Source organism: Lynx rufus, unplaced genomic scaffold (assembly GCF_022079265.1).
Source record: "Lynx rufus isolate CCGP_SWC_20201006 ecotype Redwood Valley unplaced genomic scaffold, mLynRuf1.p SCAF_9, whole genome shotgun sequence".
Lineage (NCBI taxonomy): Eukaryota > Metazoa > Chordata > Mammalia > Carnivora > Felidae > Lynx > Lynx rufus.
This window is the reverse complement of record NW_025814897.1, coordinates 109,674,087-109,701,242: the sequence shown is the minus strand read 5'-3', so window position 1 is coordinate 109,701,242 and position 27,156 is coordinate 109,674,087. Positions and strand designations below refer to the sequence as shown.

The 27,156-nt window shown below is 60.8% G+C and overlaps 4 protein-coding genes across 5 annotated transcripts; 1 reads left to right on the top strand and 3 right to left on the bottom strand.

Annotated features, from left to right (window-relative positions):
- Positions 1–436: 436 nt before the first annotated feature.
- On the bottom strand, positions 437–5,389 carry TMEM151A (transmembrane protein 151A). Its single transcript, XM_047071084.1, has 2 exons — positions 5,162–5,389; positions 437–2,905 (listed from the first exon to the last, which is right to left on the bottom strand). The coding sequence occupies exons 1-2, from the start codon at positions 5,234–5,236 to the stop codon at positions 1,580–1,582; spliced, it is 1,401 nt and encodes a 466-aa protein (XP_046927040.1). The 5' UTR covers positions 5,237–5,389; the 3' UTR covers positions 437–1,579.
- A 2,341-nt stretch (positions 5,390–7,730) lies between these two features.
- YIF1A (Yip1 interacting factor homolog A, membrane trafficking protein) lies at positions 7,731–11,940 on the top strand. The gene is made up of 8 exons (XM_047070805.1): positions 7,731–7,919; positions 8,614–8,825; positions 8,990–9,094; positions 9,231–9,309; positions 10,814–10,871; positions 11,047–11,202; positions 11,545–11,638; positions 11,738–11,940. Exons 1-8 carry the CDS (start codon positions 7,889–7,891, stop codon positions 11,882–11,884), a joined length of 882 nt encoding a protein of 293 aa, XP_046926761.1. The 5' UTR covers positions 7,731–7,888; the 3' UTR covers positions 11,885–11,940.
- A 388-nt stretch (positions 11,941–12,328) lies between these two features.
- Positions 12,329–14,899, bottom strand: CNIH2 (cornichon family AMPA receptor auxiliary protein 2). Its single transcript, XM_047071532.1, has 5 exons — positions 14,344–14,899; positions 13,833–13,880; positions 13,462–13,574; positions 13,179–13,322; positions 12,329–12,981 (listed from the first exon to the last, which is right to left on the bottom strand). The coding sequence occupies exons 1-5, from the start codon at positions 14,497–14,499 to the stop codon at positions 12,954–12,956; spliced, it is 489 nt and encodes a 162-aa protein (XP_046927488.1). The 5' UTR covers positions 14,500–14,899; the 3' UTR covers positions 12,329–12,953.
- A 4,322-nt stretch (positions 14,900–19,221) lies between these two features.
- RAB1B (RAB1B, member RAS oncogene family) lies at positions 19,222–26,504 on the bottom strand. Of its 2 annotated transcripts, none has more exons than XM_047070698.1 (6): positions 26,404–26,504; positions 24,676–24,748; positions 24,326–24,421; positions 24,118–24,213; positions 20,773–20,904; positions 19,222–20,678 (listed from the first exon to the last, which is right to left on the bottom strand). In XM_047070698.1, exons 1-6 carry the CDS (start codon positions 26,415–26,417, stop codon positions 20,484–20,486), a joined length of 606 nt encoding a protein of 201 aa, XP_046926654.1. In that variant the 5' UTR covers positions 26,418–26,504; the 3' UTR covers positions 19,222–20,483. The 2 variants fall into 2 exon arrangements, with proteins under 2 accessions (XP_046926654.1, XP_046926653.1); XM_047070697.1 differs by lacking the exon at positions 26,404–26,504 and adding an exon at positions 25,641–25,738.
- Positions 26,505–27,156: the final 652 nt, after the last annotated feature.

Below are 27,156 nucleotides of genomic sequence, written 5' to 3'. Positions count from 1 at the left end.
CCCCCTGAACCGCTAACGCCGACAGCCATCAGGGGAACTGAATTCGCACCACAGATCGTGGCTCTTCCCCCCCCCCCCCACTTTGGGGAGCAGTCACCAGACCCTTAGTCCCCAGCAGGCCCAGCGGCAGAATGAAGACCCACCCCCACCCCCACCCCCGCCCCGGGCTAGAAGGGGGACCGCTTGGACACCGCCTTAGAAGTGCCCCGGGTGCCGGTCGGTTGGAGTCAGCTGCAGCGACTCAAACCTGAGTCTCAGGCCCTAGGCTGGGCAGGGGGGTTCCCTCTCGGCCTACCTGGCTCCTGGGAACACTGGAGTCCGACCCTGTGTCCCCTTCCACGACCGAGCATGGCATCGCTGACCCGGGGTAGCCCGTTGTGCCGGTAGTGGCCTTGGACCCACCGCTCAGGAACGCACGTGAGAAGACCTTCCATTTCATACCTTTTATTTTATCTGCATCTTCTCTGCTTCCTCGCCCCCCTCCCCCCACCGGCCCCTCAGAGGGGGTGGAAACCCCATTTGGAAGGGAAGGGACTTCTCTCTCCTCCCTGGAGGAGGGACGGTGTCTCCTGGGCCAGGCCCCACTGATGGGAGAGGCAGGCGCCTCCATGGCCGAGCAGGTGCATCGTCCAAGAGGCTGTGGCCAAGGCCGAGGTCCCTCGGATGCCCCGTGGCCCGGGGCCCCGTGGGGCATCAGGAAGGCGAAGAGCAGAGAAGTCGGGGGTGGGGGCAGTGGGAGGGCCAAGCCCGGGGCGTGTGCGCGTGGCTGGCAGAGGCAGATGTGGACTTCGGGAGGGACAGGGGCCGAGACCAGGGGATGTGGGCTTAAGGTAGGGCCCTGAGAAGGAACCCCAGGTCACAGGGGAGCTGGAGGTGGGGGGAGGGTGTACCAGGGAAAAACTGGGGGCTGGGGGGGGGGACGAGGCTGTGCTCTAAGAACCGGGCTCCCAGTAGAGGGGCTGTGCTGCGGAGTGTGATCAGGGACCGGCCCTCAGCGGAGACCAGAGGGCAGGCAGCGAAGGGCTTGTCAGGGCAGGAGGAGGGGGACTTCGGGCCAGTAGTGGGGCCGAGGCTACGGTGCCGCCCCACGGCCAGCTCCTCCGCTTCGTGGAGGCCAGCCCAACTGGGCATGGCCCCAAACCACCAACTTGTGCTTCTGGGTCGCTCGAGGGCTCCCGGGGCGGCCTCAGCCACGTAGGGCGGAGCCCAGAGGCGGCCCTGCGCTGCATGCAACAGCTGTCCCCAGGACTCGTCCCCCATCTCAGGCTCTCTGGAAGCTCGCCCCCCCCTGCCCTGCCCGAGAGGGCCCTAAGCCAGATCACCAGACAGCGCAGGGGTGGAACGTGGCCGTGGGGGGGGGGGTGGGGGGCGGGAGCCAGGCTGGGACAGTTCAGAGACTCAACTTCGGCCGCGGCCGCTTAGGCCCTCCGGTCCTTCAGTCTGTTTAAGGGCCTGGCCCCACCCCCACCCCAAGTGCGCTGGTCTGTTTTCCCTCCCGTCTTGGACGACGACCGCTCGGGCGTCGGAGGCCGCGGTGGGACGGCGGGGAGGAGGCCGCTCCGGGGAGCGCGCGCGGGTCTCAGAGCGCACCCTGCCCGTCCCCCTGGCAGCCGCCGTCGCCGTGGACGATGAGCACCGGGAAGTAAAGGGCGTCCTCGTAACACGGTGGGCTTTCCAGGGGCTCCGTGTCCTCTGCCCGGCGCCCCAGCGGCCCCCCGCTCAGGCTCCGGAAGACCCCCGGGGTGGCCCGGCCCCCGGCTCCCAGGGAGAGCCGGCTGCGGCTGAAAGGCAGGCGGGGCCCGCTGGGCCGGGCGGGGGGCAGCGAGTTGCTGCTGAGGGAGCGACGGCAGCGCCGGCAGCCGCGGAGGTAGGCGCCGGCGCCCATGACCACGGCCTCCGAGTAGCTGGGCACCAGCTGCCGGTTGGAGCAGATGTGCCACTCGAGCTCGGTGAAGTCCACCGTGGCCACGCGGGAGAGCGGGGGCCCGCTGGGCACGGCCCCGGGCGGGGGCGAGCCGGCGCCGAAGAGCTTCTCCACCTGGTAGTGCACGTGGGCCGTGCCGTAGGCCGCCACGACGCGCAGCGGCCAGGACAGCGTGGCCGCGGACACCAGCCAGAAGACCCAGGCGCGGGCGTACCAGGGCGGGCTGCGGGGGTCCGCGAAGACCATGAGGGACTCGCGGAAGTCCACGTCCTTCAGGTGCATGCCCTCGCGGGCCTCCAGGTAGTCGTCCAGGCCCTCGTTGGCGCTGAAGAAGCGGGCCCTCTGGGTGAGGTACGAGGCCTCGGCCTCGGCGCTGCCGAAGCTGAAGCACTTGGTGAAGCGCAGCCGCGTGGCCGCGTGGTCGGCCAGGCCCACGAGCTCCTTGGAGACGTCGCGGACGCCGTGGGCCGAGTAGTCAAACTCGCCGCGGGCCGTGCGGCTGTCCGCCCGCTCGTGGTAGACCTGCGTGGTGGTGTAGGCGTCGCCGTTCCGGTAGCGGGTGATCTGGCGGGTGCGCCGCACGTAGTGGTAGCTGGTGGCCTTCCACCAGACGCAGGGCGGCGCCTGCTGCAGCCGGCGGATCAGGGCGAGCACGGTGTTGGCGTCGGTGCGCGGCGCCTGGCATGACCGCACGTGGCAGTGCCAGCACTCGGCCAGGTAGAGGAGGTAGAGGAGGGACACGAAGGCCAGCGGGATGTACAGGTAGCCGTCAGAGCAAGGGCTGGCCGGGTAGGTGGGCGGCGGGCCCCCGGCCCCGCGGGCCAGAGCCGCCTCGGGCCCCAGGACCAGCCGCGGCACCGTGGCCAGGCGACACCAGGCCACCACGGCGCCGCAGGCATGGATGAGCAGGGTGAGCAGCAGGCACTTCCAGTGCGACTCGCGGCACAGGGAGCTTCCCAGGGACTGTTTCAAGGGCCGCTGCTGCGGGGCGGAGAGAGGAGAGGCGCGGGTCAGGACGGGGCCTCGGCCCGCGCCTGGCCCTCTGCCGAAGCCCCGCGAGGGAGGCGGGGCGACGCTCCCCACTCCACGGAGGAGGGAACCGAGGCTCCGAGGGAGCGAGCCCCCTGCTCCGTGCCTCACCCTGCTGGCTCTAACTTGCCGGGGAGCCGCAGGAGTCCAACTCGGGCCCATCTGCCCCGAGCCTGTCCTCTACTGTGCCCCATCATCTCCGCCAAGGGCACCTAGGGACAAGACAGACCCATCTCTGCCAAGAGAAGAAAGGACGCGACTGGCCACTGAGAAAACTGAGCGCCGGTCCCAGCTCTACCCTCAACTTGCTGTGTGGCCGTGGCCACATTCCTGCCCTCGCTGGGCCCCGGTTCCTGGACCTGTTGGCACGGGAGGCCAGGGCGGCAGGGGTCCTGAGGGGGACGAGCATGCGCTTTAGAGCCCCACCGCTCAGGAGGCAGTGCCCGCTCCACCACCGACCGTATGACTCGGGCAGGTCCCTCTCTGGACCTCGGTCTCCTCATCTGTAAACTGGGGCGTTTGTGAGGATTCCACGAGATCGTCCGCGTGGCGATCTCAGCACAGGGTCTGGCCACGGGAATGAATATTATTACTGTTTCCCTGAGACTCCCTCTGGTCCTTTGGTTCCAACTTGGAGACTCGGGAGAAGCTCTTAAGTGAGAGAGGAAGAGCTGGGAACGGAGGAGGTGTGAGTCTGGGGGGAGCAGATGGAGCGCGTCCCCCGTCCTCCATCCCTCCATTCCCCATCTGCGCCGCCGAGACCGAGGGGGTGGAACACAGCTGCTGGGCAGCAGGGGCCACTCCCGGCCCAGAGGGTTTGGCCTGCCCTCCCAGGCGGGGCTGCCCGCCCAGCCCCCACCTCACCTCCAGGGGGCCTGTGGAGACAGAAGTGGGGAAGGGGTGGGGAAAGGAGGGGAAAAAGAAAGAGAAGGGAGAGGTGGCCTGGCGGAGACAGCAGAGGTGGAGTCAAGGGGCCACGTCTCCAAACTCAGGGGCCCAAGAGGAGAGGAAACGCCCCCCCCACCCCCACCCCCCGCCCCGCCCAGCCCAGGGCGGCCTGTCCTACCCCGCCAGTCACCCACCACAGGTACACATCGCCACCACGACCCGCAGGGCCAGTAGGATGCACGCACCCACACCTCCACACCCCCACCGTGTTTGTCACAGACCCACCAGCCACAGACGTGCGCGCTGCCCGTTCATCCCAGGCACCAGACCCTCCCCAGTGCCCGGGGCACAACCCCTCAAACCGGAACGTGGTGCCCAGGCGCACGCGCTCGCCCACGCACACAGGCACACACCCCACCCAGACCCGCCCACCACAGGACACACACGCAAATACCAATGACACACCGACGGAGGCCCGGCTACACGCCAGACCCTCACCTGACCACAGTGCGCAACCCCCAACCCCACCCCTACTGCCACCTGACACCCACCCTAGACTCCGCAGAAGAAACCCACCCACGACGGAACACATGCACGCATGACCGTATCGCTCAAGCCAAGGCCCCCGCCGTCACCCGACTTTAGCTCACCCGAGGTGTGAGGGGCGCGGACTAACATTCACACGCCCGCAGGCGCACCACAGCCGCCCAAACACACAGAGCCACTCACCACCTATCACCCCAGCACCCCACACGGGGCTCCAGGCCCCTGCGGACCCTCTTCCTGGCTAGGGCTGAGGAGGGGCCACCCTGGGGGTCCCAGCCAGCAGGATGGGCCCTGTGGCCTCAGCACGGGGAGAGGGAAAAGGGGAACCGGAGGCCTCCTCCTTTCCTCTTTCCCCTCCTCCCTCCGCTCCCTCCCCCAAGTCCCGGCCACCGCTGCTGCATTGCAGGCGCCGCCCGGGCACCTCGTGAGCCGCTGGGCTGGGCCGGGGGCCTGACCCCGGGGCCTTGGGGGTGAGGGGCAGCGCTGCGGAAGCAGGGCGCGCAGGAGCCGGGCGCTGACGTCACGGGAGGGCGGGGGGCGGGAAGAAGGGGCGCCCGGGGTTGGAATCGCCCCTTCCTCCCTTTCCAGCAGCCCCACCCCGACCCCCACGCGAGCCCCTAGCCTCGCAGGGCGCCGGCTACCCTAATGACGTCATTGGCAACAGGGGTTTGGGGACTTCCCTCCTCAGCCCCTGTCCTGGGGTTGGCCCCTTCCCTTGTCCCCCTCACCCTGTTCCAGCCCCGGCTCCGGCCCCCCAACACACAGCGGCCGTACCTCCTCCCGCAGCGGCTCGCCGTCCGGGATGAACGCGGGCACCTCCCCGCTGTCTCCTCCGCCGCCCTCGGGCATGGTGTCCTGGCTGCTTGGGCGGCCCGGGCCCGGGCCCCGGGCATGATAGGGGGGAGCGCAGAGGGCTGCGGCGCGGCCCCGAGGGCGTCCGCTCGGCTCGGCGGCCGCACAGGGAGTGCGCGGAGCTCGAGCTCGAGCGCGGTGGCGGCGGCAGCGTTGGCGGCCGCGGTGCCCGGCGCCCCGCCCTCCGCTGACCCCGCCCCCGCGGCACCCGCGGCGCCGCCGGCAGCGCCTGGCACCGGCGGGCGCTGCCTCCGCCCCCGAGAACCCCAGTCTGGCGGACCCAAGCTTGGGTTCCCCTCCCGCCGCGCTGGCGCTTGCGACCTTGGCCGAGTCCTTGCTCTCAGAGCCTGTTTCCCCTGCTGTAAAATGAGGACAGGGAATCTCAAAGATGGGTAATACCCCCCGCGGTCCCGTCTCTGAGGTGTAGGCCCAAGCCTAAGCCCACCTGGACCCCACCCCGGAAGCCTTGCGTGTAGGGGAGAAAGCGGTTACAACCCAGAAAGGTGAGATACGCCTCATTTGCTGGCCCGAGGTGCGGGCTTCACGTAGAGCAGGCAGGTTGCGCAGGCCAGGACACCCAGGGCTCCAAGCTTCGTGACCTTGGGCCTGCACTTTTCACCTCAACCTCCGTTTTCCCATCTGAGAAATGGGAGTAGAAAGGTGCACAAGCATTCATCATGACGTACAGGGGAATGGGATCTGTCTTTCATGGGAGGACACCCTCATTCCACGTGGTGGCCCCAGTGTTGTTCCCTGGCCCTCAGGGGCCTCAGCCCATCTGCCTCTGGGTCTGGACCTAGCCCTCAAGGTAGACAATCAGTTGGTGGGACACAGGGAACTGCAATGCTAGGTTGGGGTGCTTTTCGACTTTTTTTTTTTTTTTTTTGCAAAGGGAACTCAAAGACCATTCAGTTTAATATCCCTACCCATTTGAAGATGAGGTAATTGAAATGGTCGAGAGAGTAAAGGACTGACCCAGGGCTACATTTATTTATTGATTATTTATTTATTGGGCACAGATGTTTATTGGATATCTTCTATATCCAAGTACTGTGCTTGGCACTGTGAAGACAAGGGTAGGAGTGGAGAAAGACACAGGCCCTGTCCTAATGGAATTTACATACAGGGCAAAGTGGTGTTCCCAGAGGGAGCCTAGAACTCCGCCTCCAGGTTCAACCCCCAGCCAGGTCATTCCTCTGTTCCCTTTGTCTCTCTGAGACACAAGTCAAACTGATTCTTAAAGGATAACTAGACTTTCGACAAATGGATATGAGGAGGAAGGGCATCCCAGGTGGAGGGGACTTTTGAGCAAAGACACTGCGATTAGACCACGTGGGTTGTGTTCAGAGAGTAGGAGAGTAACCTGGTGTAACCAGACACTGGCTAGTTAACTAGAGGCAGATCGCAGAGGACCTGATTTTGCTCTCTAGAAAGTAGTGGCTGAAAGTGTGTGAGAGAGGCCCCTGAAGACTGTTGCCGAGGAGGGTGCCAGTGGTCAGAAACTGGGCGGAGAGAAAGGAAACCCCAGCTTCACTTTAAGATGGGCGGCAAGGGCAGCAATGACTCAGGAGTATCAGCTGCAGCTTCAGGAGGTGGATCAGCACACCTCCACCCCCTAAATCGGCTGGACCACGGGAGAGTTGACGGGCCAGGACTGGTGCAGGATCCTGTCCCAACGAACGATACCATCCAATCTCTGGGACTTCAGACCTTCTGGATTTTTCAATATTTGTAATGTACGTGTGTCTCAAGAGCCCAGACCCTCAATCAAGAGCTCAGACCCAATCTCTGGGACTTCAGACCTTCTGGAATTTTCAATATTTGTAGTGTGTACGTGTGTCTCAAGAGCAGCAGGGTCCCGGGGTCTGCAGGATAGCCGTCAGTGGCTGTGGGATATTTCAGCACCGGACAACGGACAGCACCCGCGCGGGAAGGAGGGGTGGGAGCGGGGGGAGGAGCCAGCTTCCGGGGCTCGCTTGGCCGCGCTGTCACTACCCGGCGCGGCCTCCTACTAACACCTCGCGGGTTGCCTGGGCTCCGCTCCAGGGCTGGGGGGAGTATGGAGGACGGGAGAGGAAAGAGAGCATTGAGAGGGAGAGGCAGGAGCCCCGAGGGGTGGGACTTGCTAGAACCCCACCGACCCATCCCCTCCTGGAGTACATCCGGCGAGCGAAACTTGGTTCCCGGACTCCCGCCTCCTCCAGGTCTCCAACCGGTGTAGTCGTGGCAGGGCGAGCGTCAAGTGCCCCACTGCGCAGGCGCGGAAATAATTCTCAACACCCTCTTACTTTAACCCAACTATTGGCTGTTCTGGGCACAAACTAGCAAACGCAACATCCAATCCGAGAGTGCCTTGAATTGCTCCGCCTATCCTCCTCCCGGAAGCTGACTACTGCCGAATCCAATTCAGCGAGGCCGCGCCAGCAGCCAATTGGGAGAAGCGAGGGGCGAGTTGGCGCCGCCGAGGAGCCAATGGCAGGCGACGGAGGATAACGCTGCGGACATGGCGGCTGTGGTCGAAGAGCTCGCGGACGTGTCGGGCTTCTCCATAACCTCAGTCGGTGCCCAGGGTGCGGAGCTGCTGCCTTATTAGTATTCTCACCCACGAGGCGGCGCAGCGGGCCCCTGGGGAGAGCCAGCATCGCGGCCATGGCTTATCACTCGGGATACGGAGCCCACGGTGCGTGGGGCGCGGGGCGGGTGGGACGCGGCCCGACCGGCCGGAGGAGGGTCGGCGGCGCGGCCCTCTCACCCCGAGGGAGAGGGGCAGCCGTGACCGCTCCCCAGGGCGGCGGGTGTCTTTCGGGTTTTCGCCCTGCGCGACTCAGCAACGCGTCCCGGACTTCGCCCTCTCGGCCCAATCCCGAGATCGGGCGGTGACAGCACAGCTGGATTGCCCATGCTAGACCAGCACAAACGGAGTCTGCCTCCAGAACTTTCTTTACCTGTCATGACCCTGGTAGGGGCCCTCACCACTGCCCAGGGCCTTTGGGTACTCAGCTGTCTTCTTTCCCACTCTTGTTTATGCGGGATGCCTTCCCAGTTATCTTCTCCAACTAGTAAACTTCTACTCACTCTCCCAAGGCTCAATTCAGAGATCACTTCCCTTGAGAAGACCCCCAGAAGCCCGCAGGTGGGCAACCACTTCCAGGTGCTGCCTTAGCTCTTTCTTTGCCTACATTTAACACCTCTGGGAAAGGGTCCTTCTTCAAAGTTCTTTCTGGATTACCTATCCCCATCCAGCATGTATTTCACTAACTGATTGCTTGGTGCCCCCAGGACCCATACAGGGCTGCGCAGTCTGGGGAGGGGGTGGTGGTTTGGGCTCATGCTTGGTATTCCTGTCACCTACTCTAGTACCTACAAACCCACAGGCTCCAAGCACAGGGCCCGGGCAGCTCCAGATCCCCCTCCCCTCTTCGATGACACAAGCGGTGGTTACTCCAGCCAGCCAGGGGGATACCCAGCCCCAGGAGCCGACGTGGCCTTCAATGTCAACCACTTGCTTGGGGACCCCATGGCCAACGTGGCTATGGCCTATGGCAGCTCCATCGCATCCCATGGGAAGGACATGGTGCACAAGGAGGTGTGGCCTGCCCCCAGGGCAAGGGTGGCAAGATTTCTGACCAGGGCTGGGGCATCACGGGATCCCACCTAATTGTCACAGCAGCCCTCAGGGAAGGAGCACACCCTGGAGCACCCTGAGGTTTGGTGTGCAGCTTGCCCACAGCCTCCTCTCTCCTCTCCCAGCTGCACCGTTTTGTGTCTGTGAACAAACTCAAGTATTTTTTTGCTGTGGACACAGCCTATGTGGCCAAGAAGTTGGGGCTACTGGTCTTCCCCTACACACACCAGGTGAGCTGCCTACCAGGTGAACTGGTGGGGCCCTGTGTCTCCCTCATCCTTTCCCAGAGTTTGGCCCCCAGACCTCAACGCCCTTTCTTCTCTTCTCATCTTTTACTCCTGACCTGGCCGCCGCCGCTGCCGCCAGAACTGGGAAGTGCAGTACAGTCGCGACATGCCTCTACCACCACGGCAAGATCTCAACGCCCCTGACCTCTATATACCCAGTGAGTCTTCTCTGACCTGGGCTGGGAGTTGTGGGGGGACCTGTGCCTCGAGGCACCAGTGAGAAGAGAGAGGCTCACGCGTTGATTCAGCATCTGCTTTTGGTGCTTTTGTGTGTGGCGGTTGCTAGACGCCAGGTAGGCGAGAGTAGGGGGACCAGTGAGGAATTTCCTGGCTGTGCCTTCAGTGCCCTCAGGGTGTTCCCTTTGGAGACCTTCTTGCCTCTTGACTGGGACCATGTCCCTCTCCAGCCTGGAGCTCTGGGTTTAGACCTGGCCCTGCAACTTCCAGCTATGGGACCTCAGCCTGGCTACTTTTATTCTTCCGGAAACCAGGAATAACAACAGTCTCTACCACAAAGGATTGCGGTGGAGCTTCAGTGAGGTGATGTGTGCTCAGCAGGAAGCACACTTTAAATCATTACTGTCATTGTTGTTACTTACCCCCCAAGTCCTGCTCCAACATTTCCTCCTCTGAGGAAGTGATCACTCCCTTCTGGGCTCCCAAAACCGCCCGTCCACCTGGCACATGGCACGGGGTCAGGCCGCCCACGTTGTCTAGCGGCTGGCAGACTCTGCATTTGACTTCTCTCTGTCCCGGGGCCTGTACAAGGCGAAGCCCGTGGTGGGTACCCTAGAGTAGGGGTGGTGTGCCCGGGTCAGCCCTCAGAGGGGTTGCTAGGGCAGCCAGTGCTAGTGAGGGCAGCCAGTCAGCCCAGTTGCTCTGGGAGGGCCACAGGTTCTTCCATCCTTCATTCCATTTTCTCTCAGAGCCACCTGGTAAGGCAGGAACTGCCATCTCCGTTTTCCATGTTGAAGCCAAGGATCAGAGAGACTCGAATCTCTTTGAAGCCACGTAGCTTATAGGTGATAGAGCTGGCTCCTGACTCCAGACCCTGTGCTCTTTGGTGGGCACATCAGTTCTGGTGCTTCAGGGGGCAGGGAACAGGGCTGAGGAGTTACAGTTGCTGTGAAAGCCCAGCTCCCACTGGCTCTGAGCTTTTGTGCAAACAGCAGAGGTAAACCCGGAGCCCTCTATGTTGGCAGGATGGCCAGAGCCATAGCCAGTGCCAATGGCCAGACGTAACAAGAAGTCATCCTCATGGCCTGGACTCCAGGAACAGCCCGAGTTGTCTTCAAGCCTGTATTTTGGTCCTATAGTCTTGTGTGAGATCAGTTTGGCCCCTGCCAGCTCATCTAGGATTAGCAATGGCCTTGGCCTGTGGTGTAGTTAGAGTCACAGCAGGAAGCTGGTAAATTTCCTAGCCCAGGGATAGGGAAGGAGGCAGCTTGGTGGTCCTGAGAGAAGGGTCAGGTAGCATTTACACAGGGAGAGAGAGCTGAGCAGGCAGGGTATTGGGGAGCTGACTATGGAGGCTGAGCGTGAGGGGATATGCAGGGAAGGAAGTATAGGGAGAAGGTGGGGAGTGTAAATGGCCTCAAATACCTAGTTAGGGGGTTCTGATTGAGGAAAACAGGCTGACGGCATCTCTCTGGCTCTTGGCAGCAATGGCCTTCATCACCTACGTGCTGTTGGCTGGGATGGCACTGGGCATTCAGAAAAGGTCAGTGCCAAGGCCCTCCTCCGTTCCTACCAGCTTTCCCTCCTGACTGCTCTCCTCACCTCCCCAGGGGACCTGTGGCAGGTCCTAAGCCCACCCCATGTCCTCAGGCTCAACCTGCCAAACAGGATGGCTGGTGTCTGAACTCACCCCCACCCCCACCCCTACGTGGCCACAGGTTCTCCCCAGAAGTGCTGGGCCTGTGTGCAAGCACGGCGCTGGTGTGGGTCGTGATGGAGGTGCTAGCCCTGCTCCTGGGCGTCTACCTGGCCACCGTGCGCAGTGACCTGAGCACCTTCCACCTGCTAGCCTACAGCGGCTACAAATATGTGGGGTGAGTACCCCTGCACTCTTTTGCACTCGTCTCGGGAACTGTGTACCGTTGTTAGATCAAGAATGTATGGAGAGCCACTCTGGGAACACAGGGGAGAAGGGCCTTGAGCTGGGGTCGTGAAGGACGTCCCAGATCCAGGTGCTAGGGCTGAGTCCTAGGCCTGCCAGATTCATTTTGAGTCTAGGGCCCTGTGGGGATAGATTGGAGATAAAGGGCCCCAGAGGTGGTGGTCAGGGTCTAGGCTGGGTGGTGGGGCCCGTCTCAGGCCTGGGTCCTTGGAAGGTCTCCAGCATCTTCTTTCTCCTCTCCCCCCACCCCTCCCAACACCCCACACCCCTGCAGGATGATCCTCAGTGTGCTCACAGGGCTGCTTTTCGGCAGCGATGGCTACTACGTGGCACTGGCCTGGACTTCGTCTTCACTCATGTACTTCATCGTGAGTCTGGGGCTGCCCCTCCTGCCTCTTCCCCCGGGGTTGGAGCTGGGGCCGAGCCTCCCCATCCTGGCACAGCTTCAGCTCTCTCCTCTCTTCTAGGTGCGCTCTTTGCGAACAGCAGCCCTGGGCCCCGACACTATGGGGGGCCCAGCTCCCCGGCAGCGTCTCCAGCTCTACCTGACTCTCGGAGCTGCAGCCTTCCAGCCCCTCATCATATACTGGCTGACCTTCCACCTGGTCCGGTGACCTTTGGCTCCCACTGGCACTGATTTTTCCATATATTGAAGATTTGGTTTCCTTGATTGCATTTGACCCTTGTTCCTGGGGCCTGAGGCGGTGGTGGTGGTGGGAGGGGGGGTGGTCTCCATTGCCCAGGGTTTATCAGGCTCTAGGGACCCAGGGGAGGGCTTCCTGGAGTTGGTGGTCTTGATACTGCTTTGAAAGGCAGATGGAAGGGTTTTAGCAGCAATAGCTGTTTGGCTGTGACGAGGAAAGTGAGGACAGAAGGGAGCAGCTGCCAAGGAGACCTCGAAGGCCTCTCTGATCCATCTGAGGGGGTCCCTGGAGGGTTCGATGGGCCAGTAGTTTGAGCCTCTGTCCTGAGGATTTAGCTCAGGGCTGTCCCCTATAAGTCCCTTTGCCCCCATGTCCTCTTCAAGCCTTTTAGGAGCAGAACTGGGGCCCACGTGTTTGCAGTAGTTTATTCATATTTTGTCACAAATGGCCGGGGAGGGGGTGCCGGACTCCTCCAGGCAACATAGAAAATAGGTCCAAGAGACAGGACAGGCTGGGGTTGGGGCAAGTGGGAATGGGGAAGGGGGAGATCTGGAGAGAGAGCCTGGGGGAGGGGAGAGGGCAGACTAGGGGTGGGGCTGCCCCCCTGCTGAGCCTGCTCATTCCCGGTGTGGGTACCCCCCCACCTGCAGGGGGAGCCTCAGGGTGGGGGTGGAGGGGGGTGGCCTAGAACTTCCAGGGTCAAGCCCTGCCCCTTGGCAGGGCCCGTGTCCCCCCCCGCCCCACCGAAGTGGACAAGGCTGGAGGTTCCACCCCTTCCAAGACTGACTGCCATGCCTACAGGCTGGCAGAGGAGCCCCTGCCCCTATTTAGAGCTCTGCCCAGCCCTAGTCCAAGGGGAGGGGGCTCTGAAGGCGGGAGGTCCCCGCAGCAGCAGTTTGGGGGGGGGTCGTGGAGAGGAGGCTGGGGGCACCAGTGCCCCCTCCCTCCCCGGGGCTGAGGCCTCTGCGGCCGAGGGGCAGGGCTGGGGGTGCACAGGCGTCCGGTCCATTCTGGGCTTGCTCCCTGGCCGGCTTCCCCCTTAGAAACTCACCAACGTATAAACCATACTGTGGGGAGATGAGGCAATGAGCCAAGTCCTGAGTAGGCCCAGCTACTGGCCACCCCCCCATCATACCCTGGGTTGCCCCCAGTCCTCAAGGGAAAAAGGCAGAAACTTGGGGCCCAACCACTCCTAGGACTGGAAGCATGGGACCTAGATCATCCCTTCCCTGACTTCTGACTGCCATGAGCAGGGCCTCCTCACCTGTACAGGTAATAGAAGAAGGAGAGCAGGTAGAAGGCGAGTTTGCACCAGGACTCCTTCTGGCAGTAGTTGAGGATGTCAGCATTCATGATGGAGACCGCATCATACATGACCTCGGAGCCATCCGCAGGACGATGGAAGTACCTGGGGTGAAGGGGGGGCCTGAGCGCCCACCATCAAAGCGTCCACCCCCATCTTGCCCCTGCTTCTCCACCTCACTCCCCCACGCCCCAGCAGGACAGTTTCCAGAGGTGGGAGAGGAGGGGGATGTTGAGGTCCTCACCTCCAGAGGTGGTAGAAGAGGAGGGGGATGTTGAGGCCCAGGGTCACCCACTCTGCTGCACACAGAAACATCAGACAGAAGAGGCCGTGGATGGAGTATTCTGGGACCACCAGCTGGGGAGGGAGGATGAGAGGTCAGCTGGCCGGTGCCAGGACAGATCCCAGCTTCAAGGGCACAGAGGGGAGCTGGGATTCGGGAGGTGCCCCCTCCCCCACCGTGACCTCGGGATTAAAGGGGTCTCTAGCCTCCCACTCCCTCCCGGTGGCAGAGCTGATCAAGCAGGTCCCAGAGGGGTAAGGCCCTGGTGAGGGTCACAGGAGAGTAGGGCTGAGCTGGGCTAGAAGCCTCCTGCTACCAGCCCTGACACTGACCTTCCTCAGGAGGCAGCAGATGCGTTCGATGTTTTTTAAACGCTCGCGCTGTAGGGGGAGGAAAAGGCCGCCATGGGGGAGGCGGAGGAGCGGGCAATAGGGGCGCCCCCCACCCCGGGGTGCCCCCCCCCCCACACCGCCGTCCCTACGTCCCCACGTCCCCACGTCCCCGGCCGACCTGCACGTGGCCGCCAGGGGGCGCCAGAGCAGCTTGCGGCAGGGCAGCAGCCGCGCCGTCCCCATGGCAACCGTCGCCATGGAGGGACCTTCACCCGCGTCTCCACGGCAACGGCCCAGAGCCTGGCAACGGCCGCTCCGCCAGGAGGAACCCGAGCCCTGAGCCCGCGCCAGGTGTTTGCTGGGGGCGGGGACAGACAGGAAGGGGCACAGCCGCCGGTTCCCCCCCCCCCCACACCCCCTTCTTCCCGTTCCCCACCCACCCCCCTTCGCCTGCGACAGATGGAAAGACAGACGGACGGACACACCTCAGCACAGCACATGTATCACTTACTGCCCGCGCTGGGTTCCCCTGATCGATGGGGTTCTTGAAGTCGGTCCGCAGCTCGTCAAAGGCTATGATCTGGGAGAGGGGCGTGTGCCCGTCAGGGCGGGGGCAACAGTTTATGAGTCCCTCACCCACCCTTCTGTGGGATAGGAATTCACACATGGGGACTGGACCAGATGGAAGCTTGCTGCACAGGTGGAGAAACTGAGGTTGAGGGAAGGGCAGGGCCTGGCTCAAGGTCACACAACAGTCTGGAACAGAGTCCTAGTGTGCTAATGCCCAAGTCAAGCCATGTTCACGATGCCTCCACCCAAAACATTCCAAGAGATGGTGTCTTAATCTGCCCTGTGCTGACCACTGGGGCCCCAGAAGCCTGGGGCACAGCCCTTGCTTGAGAGGACCTCATATGCTTGGGAGGACTGTGAACTATATTCCAGGGTGATCAGGACTACTGGGGTGCTTGGTCCAGCGTTAGAAGCGATGGGGGGGGGGTGGTCAGGCTGGACTCGGAGTGGGTGTTCGGTGAACAAATGGGGGAAGGGAGTCCAAACATCAGGGACAGCAGGTACAAAGGCAGAAGGTTGAAAGACTAAGGAACATTCAGGAAGCTGCAGATTTCATGGGGCCAGAGTGAAAAGTGGGAAGGAAGATGGGAATGTGAGAGATGGGCTGCAGATGCTGTAAGCTCAGGCCAGATGTTTGGACTTTAATTCTAAAAGTAATGGGAGCCATTGAGGGGTATAAAGCAGCAGAGTAGGGCGGTCAGGCTAATGTTTTAGGATAGATGAAGCAGGAGGTACACATTGGCTAACAGTCCCACCAAGACATACATGATGCTCACTCTATGCCAGCAGCTTCATGTTTACTAGCTCATTTAATGCTTGCAACAACCTGATGACGTAGGTACTGCCATATCCATTCTGCAGATAAAGAAACTGAGACTGGTTAAGTGACTTGTCCAAGGCTACACATAGCTAGTCAGTGGTAAGAATGGATTCTAACCCAGACTCCAGAGTTAAAATTCTTAACTGCTTAGGCCAGGCCAGAGAACTGTTGGGGGTGGGTGGGGGGAGGACTCACGTTGATAGTGATCTGAGTGAGGAGAATGGCAGTGAGGGTGGAGAGGTGTGGACGGATTCCAGAGCTATTTAGAAGCCAGACTCCAGAGGGCTTGAATGGCAGCGGAGTGGAGGCAGAGGGGCCCAAGTTGCCTTTGGGTGTTCGGGCATCTGGTAGATGGCAGTGTCCTCATTGGGATGGGGAACTCCTGGGAGGAACAGGTGTTTGAGGGGATGATGGGACAGACCTGGGTGGGGGGTGGGTGGGTGCAGCTAGCATGGGAAGAGGTCTGGAAGAAAAGCCTTCTGAGATCCCCTCCTCTCAGCACCAGCCCTAGGACGAGGCACGCACAGGGCCCACACCCCCAAGCATCTCAGACCCCAGACGGCTTGGAGGGAGAGAACATGGGCTTCCTGGAGGGAGCTGGGCCATCTGGAGCAGCACCCCTCTCCCCATGAACTCTGGGCAGCCACCTGCCCGCCAGACACAGCAACAGGGTCCAGCAGGGAGCGGAAGGGTGCCGTCTGTCTGCCCCAGAGCTGGCACCACCAGCAGGCAGCGGGTGTCATGCCTCCCACCCCCCAGGCTGCCTGGCGCTGACTCAGCCCCCTGGAACAAACAATCCCCCACGATGACAGCTGACACACGTCAGTCACCATCAGGGATGCCTAGCAACCAGTGGGGACTGGGTCAGGGTCTGGGGTGGGATCTGGGGTCCTGCCCTGGAAGTTCCTAGTTCTTACCAATTTGGATTCAGGACCACACCTCCTATGCCCATCCCCCAACTCCCTTAGTAGGACATGTTCTGGGCACTATGATGTATATACGACAAACCCATTTTGCCCACAAGGAAACAAACAGACTCAGCATGGGTGACTTGCTAAGACCACCCAATTAAATAGTTAAGTGAACACAGTGCTTGACACATAATAGGTGCTCAGTAAATATTTGTTGAGCCCTTTCCCCCAGCCTAGGAGCCCCACAAGGGCAAAGCCTGAGTCTTATTCATCCTTGACTCCCCCACAGCTACCTAGAGCCTGGTTGTCTCAGTGCTTCCTATTGACACAGGTGTGTTGAATGGAGGGCTGCTCCGAGTGGTCCCTAAGGATAGGGACCACCAGAGGGTCTGCGGGAGGCCTCTGGGTGGGCAGGGGTGTGGAAAGGGGCTTCTTGAATTCCAGGAAACTTTCTCCCAGGAGCTGTTTGGCTCTGTGTTCCCAGCCTGCGACCCTCAATTTCTTCCAGTCTACAGGACCCCAGCCCTCCTGTCCCCAGACCACACATAGGATTGTCCACTGCCCTGGAATGAGATAGGAGAGATCGAGATGGAAAGGGGGGGGGGGTGCGGTATGGAGGCAGAGAAAGAGGAAGATAAGAAAAAGCAACTAAGAGACCCATAGAATGAGAGAGAGAGACAGAGAGAGAGAGAGAGGCACAAAGCCAGGCTTAAGGCTGGAGATGGGGGGTGGTGCATGTTGTAAAGTGCCTGTAGGGCCTCACTCCTCACACAGGAAGGGTGCAGAGTCCACGGAGTCCTGATGTCAAGGAGACAGGCAGCTGCAGGGCAAGGGGGATTGTGAAGGGAGAGCTTGGTCAAGGGCCAGGGAGGATCCGGGGCCAGGCAGCAGGTCCCAGGAAAAGAGAGAGGAAGTGGGGAGACCAGGAAGGAAGCAGGTGAGGTGTGAGGAGGAAGCGATAGGAAGGAAAGAAGGGGATACGGGGGGAGAGACTGGAGAGGGTGAGGGAATCCCCCTAGAGAGGATGGAGATCGGGAAGATATGTCCTGGTCATGGGAGCAGAGGATGCCGAGATGGACGGGCCAGCGCTGACCGAGACGAGCAGTCCTCATTGAGGGGATCGGGGTGGGGGCCAAAACCTCCGAGGACTGGAGGAGGGAGGGTGGTCAAGGGCCCCAAACAATGAGCTGGAGACTGAGCGATAGTTCTTGGTGAGAGGAAGGGAGCCAGGCAGAGAGGGCTGCTGAGGAGAGGGCCCCAGACAGAATGAGGGAGAGGGACTCTCTCTAAGGGGAGGTGATTAGGATAAAGGATGAGAAATGGACATTCTGAAAGATCAGGTGTGAAGCCACACCAGAGTGAGAGACAGACCAAAGGGGACACACTAGACAAAGGGGAAAGTGGGCAGGAAGAGGAGGGGAAAAGGAGAAGTGGGGAGGAAACCTGCTGAGAGGAAGCCGGTCTAAAGGAGGGGGCAGGGAAGCCCGAGGGGAGCTGGTGGTGGGGACTAGGTCTCTGGGGCCGCTTAGAGCCAATCGCAGCTGGGTCAGGGAGGTGAGTGAGAGGGAAAGGGTTAACAGGCTCTGCGATCTGTGGGTCCTGTAAACAGATGCAGTTGCCATGGCAACCGGCTCCATCACTCCTGGCTGGAAAAACCCACAAAGGGGGGGCAAGCAGACAGACAAACTGCCCGACAGACAAACGGGGGCGACTGGATTCGGGGGTAGGAGAGAAGGGAGCAAGAATCCCAGAATTCTGCCCCACTCCCCAAGACGGCATGGGGCAGGGGAAGGGGGTCAGAGACCAACTGACATACCCACAGACAGGCGGGGGCGGCGGAGGAAGGGGGCTCCGGGAAGGAAGCCGACGACGGGAGGGGGTGTTCATGGGGGCGAACAGAAGCCGACCAAAGGGGGATAGAGGAGACGAGGCTCCAAGTTTCCCCAGGCCCTGAGCCCATCCTCCCGGACCCTCCCGCTCTGTGCACCCCCGGCCCCCCACCCCGCCCCCAGCCCCAGCCCGGCCTTACGTGCCAGATGACAAAGAAGATGAGGGAGGCGCACAGCACCAGGGTGAGCATGTAGCAGAACGCGGCGAAGGTGAACGCCATGGCCCCCGCGCCGGGCGGCGGCCCGGGGGGCGCCAGCGCGGGGCCCGGGCGCAAGGGGACGCCCCCCGGTCCGCGTTTAGGGCCGGCCGGGCATGGCCCGCAGGCCTCGGGGGACGCGGGCGGCGCGGCCGGGACCGGGGCCGCGGGGCCGTGGGGCGCGCGGGGCGCGGGCCGGTGGGCTCTGGGGGCGCGTCCGCTGCCGGCTGCCCGGGCCCCGATCGCTCATCCTGCGATCCCTCGCCCGCGGCTCCCTCGCTCTCCAGCCCGCGAAGCCGGCGGGGCGGAGCCGGGGGCGGGGCCGCCGTGCTAGCGGCCTCGGGCGGGGCTGGGTCTCCGCGCGCCCCTCCGCTTGCACAGCCCGGCCCGGGAGCCACCTCCCCGCCCCAACCTCAGGGACACGTAGGCACGGACGCACATCTCTGGCAAGTGCCCGCCCCCGCCCCCCGCGTCACACAACGAGCTCGGTCCACTCGGACGAGCACACACACACACCCCTACCCTCACATACGTGTTTTGTACTTTGGCCGGGAGGCCAGGCTAAGAGGTCTTAAGTGGGAGGAACTTGGCACTGTCGGGGGGGGGGGGGGTGGGGGAACACCTGGCTTGAATCCAGGGCAAAGCTGGGAGACGGGCTGAAGGGGATGCGGGCCAGGCATGATGGGGCACATCTGCGGCCCAACCTCACAGCATGGATGGATGTGCGCCTGTGTGGGTGTTGGCGGCGGCTCACCAGGTACTCGCCGATGTCCGCCTGCCTCCCTTGCAGCCGGAACCGTGCTGGGCCCGTAGGGACACACCACAGAAGCAAAAGCAGGCAGCCCTCCTGGCTTTAGGAAGTGGGTCAAGGGCTTTCAATAGCAACCCCAGGACACACAGCCCAAGCCAGGACCCCTGTACTGCCAGCCAAGCCCAGGGCCCCAGCTCCATTTCCCCACCCCAAGACAGCTCCCACCACAGACCACACTCAACCACCACAACTTCCTTGCAAAAACCCTCGGCTCACCGGAGGGCCAGTGGAAATTTATTTATTTTTGTCCTTTCTGTCTTTCCCCAAGTGGCTTTTCCTTGCAAAATGCCTGACATGACACCAGAGGGGAACCTGGGAGTGGGGGGCACCCCAGGGACTTAAATACAAGCTGGAGGGCAGGGCACAGATGGGACAGGCGAGAGACAGCACAAGGGACATGGCTTCTCAGGTAGAGACCAAAGGTTTGTTTTTCTGCAGGAAGAAGCTGTGCCAGAGGGCAGGGGGCTAGGATCCCGGTGGGGGGGGGGGCGGGAATGGGGAGGCCCTCAACCCTGGGTTTGCACCCACATTCCCCAGAGGAGAAGCAGCACCAGGGTATGAGGACCTGCCCTCATAGGTTTCCAAGAACAGAAGGGGGAGAATAAGCCAGATGTGCTGCCTCAGGGACAGGGAGGTGCTGGCAGAGTGAGGGTTAAGGCTGGCGCCCGGCCTCTGGCACGGTGGGCCTTCCGCCTCTGCCTGCCTTGGGGACAAAGGGGCACGGTGGGCAGGCAGCACATGGGCCTGGCTCTGGCAGGGCAGGGGGTGGCAGGAGCAGGCTCCCTCTGGGCTCAAGACACAGGCCCAGCATGGCTGCCCGCCCACCTGCTCTAGATGTGCTCAGACCCCACCGCAGCTGGACGGCTCGAGCTGTGAAGTGTGGAAGGGGCGGGGAGGGGAGGCAGGGAGGAAAGGGTGGGCTGCTGGGCCCCTGTGGCCCCCATGCCCTTCCTGAGGTCCAGCCCAGGGCCCTGGATCCTGGGTCCTGGATCCCCTGGTCCCATTCCTGGCCCTGGGTGCTGACTGCTGACAGGGACTGCAGCGGCCAGGGAGGCTCTCAGCTCTTGGGGAAAGGGGGGTGGGGTGGGGTGGGAAGGAAAAAGGGTAAGGAGAGAAACCCACTGCAGCATACATGGGGGGCAAGGGAGGGGAACAGAGGAGCCCTCATCCCAAAGAAAGGTGTGTGGTGGGGTACCTTTTAAAGTTACCTAGAGGCAGCAGCAGAGCAAGCCCACATCCCCACCCCAGCCAAAGGTCCTGGGTGTCCTCCCTTGGGGGCCTTGACAAAACCGGGGCTCAGGGCAGCAGGCAGATGGGCCAGAGGGAGATGGGGAGCCCAGGACACCCCAAAGCCACAGACTCAAATGCCCCAGGACAGGGAGGCACCTCCTGTCCCCTCCAGGGGCATCATCTGGAGAAGGTGCCCCCTCCTGTCCCACCCCATGTGCCCCTCCTAGCAACAGCCACCACCAGCCGGCTTCACGGGGGTGCTGTCAATCTTGAGGTTGGGCCGCTCACCCCCTGAGGCTGCCCCAGGCCCCATCCGCTTTTTGATCTCAGCAGCCATGGTCATGAATGCCTGCTCGACATTGGTAGCGTTCTTGGCACTCGTCTCCAGGAAGGGGATGCCCAGAGAGTCTGCAAACTCCTGACAAGGGGAGAAGAGAGAAGAGGAGGGGAAGGAGGGTGAGAGGCAGCAGACACCAGCCCATCCTGGGCGGCCTGACCCAGGCCCCGCTCACCTTGGCTGTGGTGTTATCCACCACTTTCTTGGTGGTGAGGTCGCTCTTGTTGCCCACCAGGAGCTTATTGACGTTCTCACTGGCATAGCGGTCAATTTCCTGTAGCCACTGCTTCACATTGGCGTAGGATTCCTAGAGGAGCCAGAATCAGAAGTTATTTTGCTCTCAACTCCCATCCCTACCCAAGGCCAGGAGAACCAGGGCTGTTAAAGGGGGCTTCCCTAGGCTCCTGAGAGAGGCAGGAGCCCTGAGAGCTCAGGGAACCAGACAGAAGAAGCTTTCTCCTCCAGGTTTAGGTGTCCTCTCTGATGCCCTCCGTCTGAGACCCCCAAAGCCAAGCCTGGCACCAGCTATCTGCTAACAGCCCCAGTACATAAAACAGCCCAGGCCTAAGGGCCAGCCAGCTCTGCTTCATGCTGTTGGTCTCTCCCTGAGACACAGAAAAGGTTGAAAACCCGCAGGGAGCAAATGACAAGAGAGAGACCAGAGAGGAGACGGAAATGGAGGGGAACAGGTTAGCAAAGTTCCCAGGGTGGCCTTAAAATCCCTGTAAGGTCTGAAGTCTTACAGCCCAATGGTAGGTGGAGGGTCCTCGCAGAGGAGACCCTGGCCTGTCGAGAGAGACACATACCCGGGAACAAGGCCAGACGTGCATTCTGCTTCTGGCACCAACAGCCTCCTCACTCAGACCAGCCTTCCCAACAGCTGGCCACTCCCTTCCCCCTACCCCTGGCTCACAGACAAAGACAGATCTTTCAGGAACATGCGTGAGCCAGAGCCACTTTCCCCTCTTAGGAATCAGAACGTGGGGGGCTATCCCACTGGATTCGAACTTACACCTCCTGCGTGTCCTAGGCTGGGGCCCTGTGGACAAGGATGGGACACATACCTAGGTCCTACCCTAAGGCACTCAGGAGACAGTGGACGACTAGAGCAGGACACACGCGATGGCAAGACAAGGTGAGGAGCGCTGTAGGGATGGAAGGCAGGAGCCGCTGCAGCCCTAGGACTGCTTCTGCCCAGAGAGACTGCAGCTGACCTACGTCCGAAGGTACAAACTGGCCTTGTGTGGAAGCAAGTGGCGGAATGGGAAAGGTGCGAGGGGAGGAGATGACACACACCAGGTCAAGGAATGGGGTAGGGGGGTGAGGGGGCGCAGCGCCTTTGGAGAGCAGGGTGAAGCTGAAGGTTGCTGGCTACAGGCCCTGGGCACAGAAGGAAGGGGAAAGGAGGCAGGCCAGAAGATGGAAGGTCTTAGCTTGGCTGAATCTAGACAACCAGGAGCCCACGAGAGTTTTCTCAGGAAGGGAGCAGCAGAAGCACACCTGTGTTCTGGGAAGACAGTCCAGGTAGGAGTGTAGAGGCCAGTTCAGCCTGGTGAGAAGATGGAGACCAACTGGGAGGTGGCTGGAATATTCTAGGGAAGAAATGTGCACCCTGAGCCAAGGAGTGAGGCAAGGAAGAGTGCAGGATTCAGAGTCAAGACCATCCTGGGTTAAGTCCCCAGCTCTGCCAAATATTTACTGTGAGACCCTAGATTTGTCACCTGACCTCTCTGAGCTTCAACTTCCTCACTTCTATAAAACAGTATCTCCCGATGGGGCTGTTGTGAACATGAGATAATGAATGCAGGCCTGTCTCATGACAAGTGCTTAATTAGCAGGAGCTGCTATTATCCTCATCACTGCTATTATTACAAGGGAATGGACCTGAGAAAGAAGACAGAGGAGAGAACTGGGGGAAGGAAGAGTTTTCTGGTCAGACCAACAGGAACTCTGTTACAAAGATGGGGTTGTGGGAGATAGCACGGGGAGGGACAGTGAGGGCCGTGCTGGATACACGGAGTTCTGAAGATGATCCGGAGCTGAGAGGTTGGCTAGGGGAAGGGAAGGGTTGGCTTGGAAGCCAAGAACCCTGGTTCAAACACTGGCTTTGCCCTTTCTGGCTATGAGACCATGGGCAAGTCACCTAACACCTCCCTAAGCGTATCTCAGCCAGAAAACAGGGACCCCAGCACTCAGTTCACTGGACAAAGTGCCAGCAAGGTAGAACACAGAAGAAAAGACCCACAGTGATAGCCGTTTGCACAGGACTCACAGAACATAAGACAGGAACCAAACCACAAAGCGGCCAGACCCATGCAGGGAGAGTCAAGAAACACAAGATGAGGATGGGGGCAGGAGGTGGTAGTACAGAGCAAACCTGTAAAAATTCACGCAAAAGAGAATCTAATGCAGCAAAAGGTAGGAGAGCTGGAGATAGTAAACTTTCCAAGGAGAGGGAAGAGAATGAAGGTAAAAGCCATGAAAGGTCAATCAGGGCAAGAACTGAAATGAGGTCATGGGACTTGGCAGCTAGAGGTCCTTGGCGACCTCTGTCTGAGTAGAGCACAGTTCACCCACAGCCTGTTGTCCAAAAGACATCATGAGTTCCCAGTGAGCCCAAGGGCCCAGCTGCCCTTCAGAGCGGGAACTCCTCCAGGCCCAGGGCTGATATAAGCATCTCCATGTGCCCAGGACCAGGCCCCCCACTAAGCAACAAGGTTTAGTTGAAAGAACAAAGGCGGCAGAATCAGGTTTTCTGTCTGTCACTTAATGAACTGCGTGGCCCCAGGCAAGTCTCCTCACCATTCTGACCCGTTTCCTCATCTGTAAAGTGGGAACCTAATGCAGACTCCTTTGGAGCGTCATGAGGCTGTGGCAGGTTCTCTAAAAACTATAAGCTATGGTGGGACTGTTTCAGGTTCTAATGCCACCACTGCTGCCAGTGACACATGACTAATGCTGCCACAGCAGACACTGGGCTTCTACCTTGGCTCACAACGTGCCCCGAGTGCAGGGCTCCCCCACCTCCTTGTCTAAAGCCCTCCGATCGCTTCTCCACAGGATCTTCACACAGGAAGCCATGGGCCCAGCAAGGCGGCTGATCAGCTGACCAAACCCCTACAAAACACAGGTGCCCCGACTCTAGAATAAGGTGGCAAGTTTGGCCAAGAGTTGTGAGGCCTGGTTCTGCAACACCCTGCAGCAGGGCCTCAGGAGGATGCACTTCTGCGGCTGCTTCCCTCCTTGTGAAATGAGTCCGAGTACAGTCTCCTTTCCAGGCAGCATCCGGAAGAGAGGATGGGAAGAGTAAAAAGAAACAAGAACCAAAGACCGGGGCCACCTGACTGGTTCAGTCAGAACATGCGACTGTTGATCTTGGGGTTGTGAATGTGACCCCCAAATTGGGTGTGGAGATTACTTAAAAAAATAAGACCTTTGGGGGAAAAAAAGAAAAAAAAAAGGGAACAAAGATCCAAAACTGAGGAGGCAAAGCCGGGAATGTGGCCCCAGGAGTACCTACCTGGTCGGTGACATCGTACACCACAATGATGCCATGAGCCCCCCGGTAGTAGCTGGAAGTGATGGTCCGGAACCGCTCCTGACCAGCTGTGTCCCACTGAAAGAAAGTAGGAGAGAAGGGAAGGACAGGTCAGCTCTGGGCTACGTGCCGAGAACCCCGTCCCAAGGCGGCTGCCCCTGCACCAGGGACTGGGAAGAGCAACACTCACGATCTGAAGTTTGATGGTTTTGCCATCCAGCTCAATGGTTCGGATCTTGAAGTCCACCCCGATAGTGCTGATGTAGCTCTCTGTGTATGTGTCATCCTGGAAAAGCGGGGACCAGTGAAATGGCCTGGGTGAACAGGGCCAGGGCCCATCTGGAAAACCTCTCTCCAGGTCTCTGCCCCCAGCTGAGCTTGTAACTGCCAAGCCCCACTCTCAGCACCCCAACCTGCCAGCCCTGTGTCTTTCATCCTTGGGGTCTAAGGTCTTGCAACTACTGGGCTCTGGGCTGTCCCCTCTCCCTCCTGCCACCAGCCAGGACCCCAGATGGACGGTATGGGAGGCTTCTTACTCACAGCAAACCGCAGAAGCAGGCACGACTTGCCCACGCCCGAATCACCAATCAGAAGCAGCTTAAACAGGTAGTCACTGGCAAGAAAGGATGGGAAGACGTGAAGGAAGGCAAAGAGCCCACCCGCCCCGCCATCCTGCAGTCACAACTACGACACTCTCCCATGCCGTGAGGCTTGCCTTGGTTTAGAGTATTAAGGTGCTCACAAGATCCTCCCACAAGTCCTGGGCAGGGGAGGGCGGACCACCACCCATATTACAGCTGGCCCAAAGGACTGTCTAAATTCCCACCTTACAGGGAAGGAAACTGAGGCACGGAGAGAAACGTGACTTGCCAAGGATCACAGTCATTAGGGGAAAAAGCTGGACATCCTATCCTGACTCCTGACAGGCTCCATGGTCTCGCGGCCAGTAGGGACCATCTAGGGAACCCCCCACACTTCCCTGGGGCCCACGTGGCTTGGCAGGGGAGGCCCCAGAAGTGGAAGCTAGGGCCCAGCCTAGAACTTAAGTGAACCTCTATGTAAAGAGCCTGGTAAGAAGAGGTGGTCAACAAGTAGCAACGAGAGCAGTTAAACCGCACTGAGTTCCTAAGCGTGCCTGGCCCTGGGCGAAAACACTTCAGACACATCATCTCGTTTAAGCCTCACAACAGCCCTGTGAAGCGGACGGTGTTATTCCCAACTAATGAGGAAACCAGAGGTCAGAAGAGGGAAGTGTGACTTGCCCTAAGTTACACAGCTGTTAACTTTAAGACTGGAAACCAGGTTCAGACTCCAAAGTCTCTGTGAGAGCCTGCTGGTTCCCTTCTGTGTCCCTGATAAGCCAGCTCAGAGCTTCACCCTTCCCCAAGGAAATCTGAGGCCTGGATCTGGAGGAGAAAAAGGAAGTGGCCGAAGAGGAAGAAGGTAACTGACACTTGGGGAAATCTGTCAATGAGAAGTCCGGGACAGAGATGTGGGCCACCTACCCGCAGGGGGAGTGACCAAGAAGTGAGGAGAGTCTGAGGTACAGAGAATCCCACTGGAAGGGAGAAACAAATGCCACATTCATCTAAACTTCACCGGCAGCGTGACGGGGAAGGGAAGGGGTGTGACGATGGCGCTGGGGGCCTGCGCAAAGGTGAGGAGAGGGCGGGAAGGGACTGGCCTCCAGGAGCGGCAGGACAGCTAGACCCAGGCAAGGGGCAAAGCGGCGGTCCCGGAGGGGAGGACCCACGGGAGAGCGACCCAGCGCGGTGCCTCGAGGCTTCCCGCGCCTGACCAGCCCCTGAAACAGGATTCCGGGAGAACGGGAAGAACAGAAAGGCTGACTGTCTGACCTAAAGGGCGCCCGAGTCTGGACCCGCTCCAAAACGCCGGGACAGTCGTCAGCACCCAGACCGCCACTCTCTCAAGCAGCAGGTGGGGAAACTGAGGCCGGGAGAGACCGAGGCTGCAGGGTCACCTGACCGATAAGGCCTGGTAGGGGCCGGTGCTTCGGACTCCAAGTAGTGCCCCTCGGGGTCGCAGCGTCTGGGCGCCGGGTGCAAGAACTCGGGGTGCCGAGCCGGGGTCCGGGGGCCCCCGGGGGGAGGGGCAGGACCCGGATGTGGGGGGGGGGGGTCAGCGGAAGAGGGACCCGGATGTGGGGGCGCCGCGCAGTCCTGACCCAGGCCGGACAACCCCGGTAAGCGTACAGCCCCGTACTCGGGATCGAGGCTGCGCCGGACGGCGCGGGCGGGGCTCACTCACTATTCGGGGTTCATGGCGGCGGCGGCGGCCCGCTCGGTCGCTCCCAGTCAGCTCTGCTCCGCCTCCCGTTCCAAGATGGTGGCCGCTCCGCCCCACAGGCCCCGCCCGCGATGCGCAGGCGCAAACATTCCCGACTTGGGTCTTGCTGCGTTGCTTCTCGGAACTTGTAGTCTCCTTGCTTTTCCCAACTCACCCCCGCTGCGCAGGCGTAAACCCGAGGTTGTGTCTCCTAGCTCACGCCCCATCATCGCCGCGCGATGCCTTCTGGGGCTTGTAGTTCGTTCCCCGTAGCCGTAACTGGGCTTGATGACAGCGCCCAGGAGCCTGACTGTGTCCCCACCAGGAAAGCTCAATTTAGGGCTGGGGTTGACACGTTTCGTGTCTGCCTGGCAGAGGTGGTCATCCCTACCCTCTCAGCTCCCAGAGCTGTTAGCATTAGAAGTTCATTTACTTGGGGTTCTTGGTGTGCTGGTACTGTTAATTCAGATGCAGCCCCGGGAGGGTGTCGTCACCCACATTTTATAGATGGAAAAGTCGACTCTCGGTAATTCGCTCAAGGTGAAACAGCCTTGTAAGGGGAAGAGTTCAAAGACCGCTGTCTCTAGAACCTCAGAGATGAAGGTTGTTAGAAAAAACCCTGAACTTGCGAGGCCCCCTAACAAATCCGGGATAGGAGCAAAATATCTGGGCTTCGGCTGCACGGGACAGGACGTGAGAGACACACACAAACCCTCGCTCGCTCGCAGCCTCTCC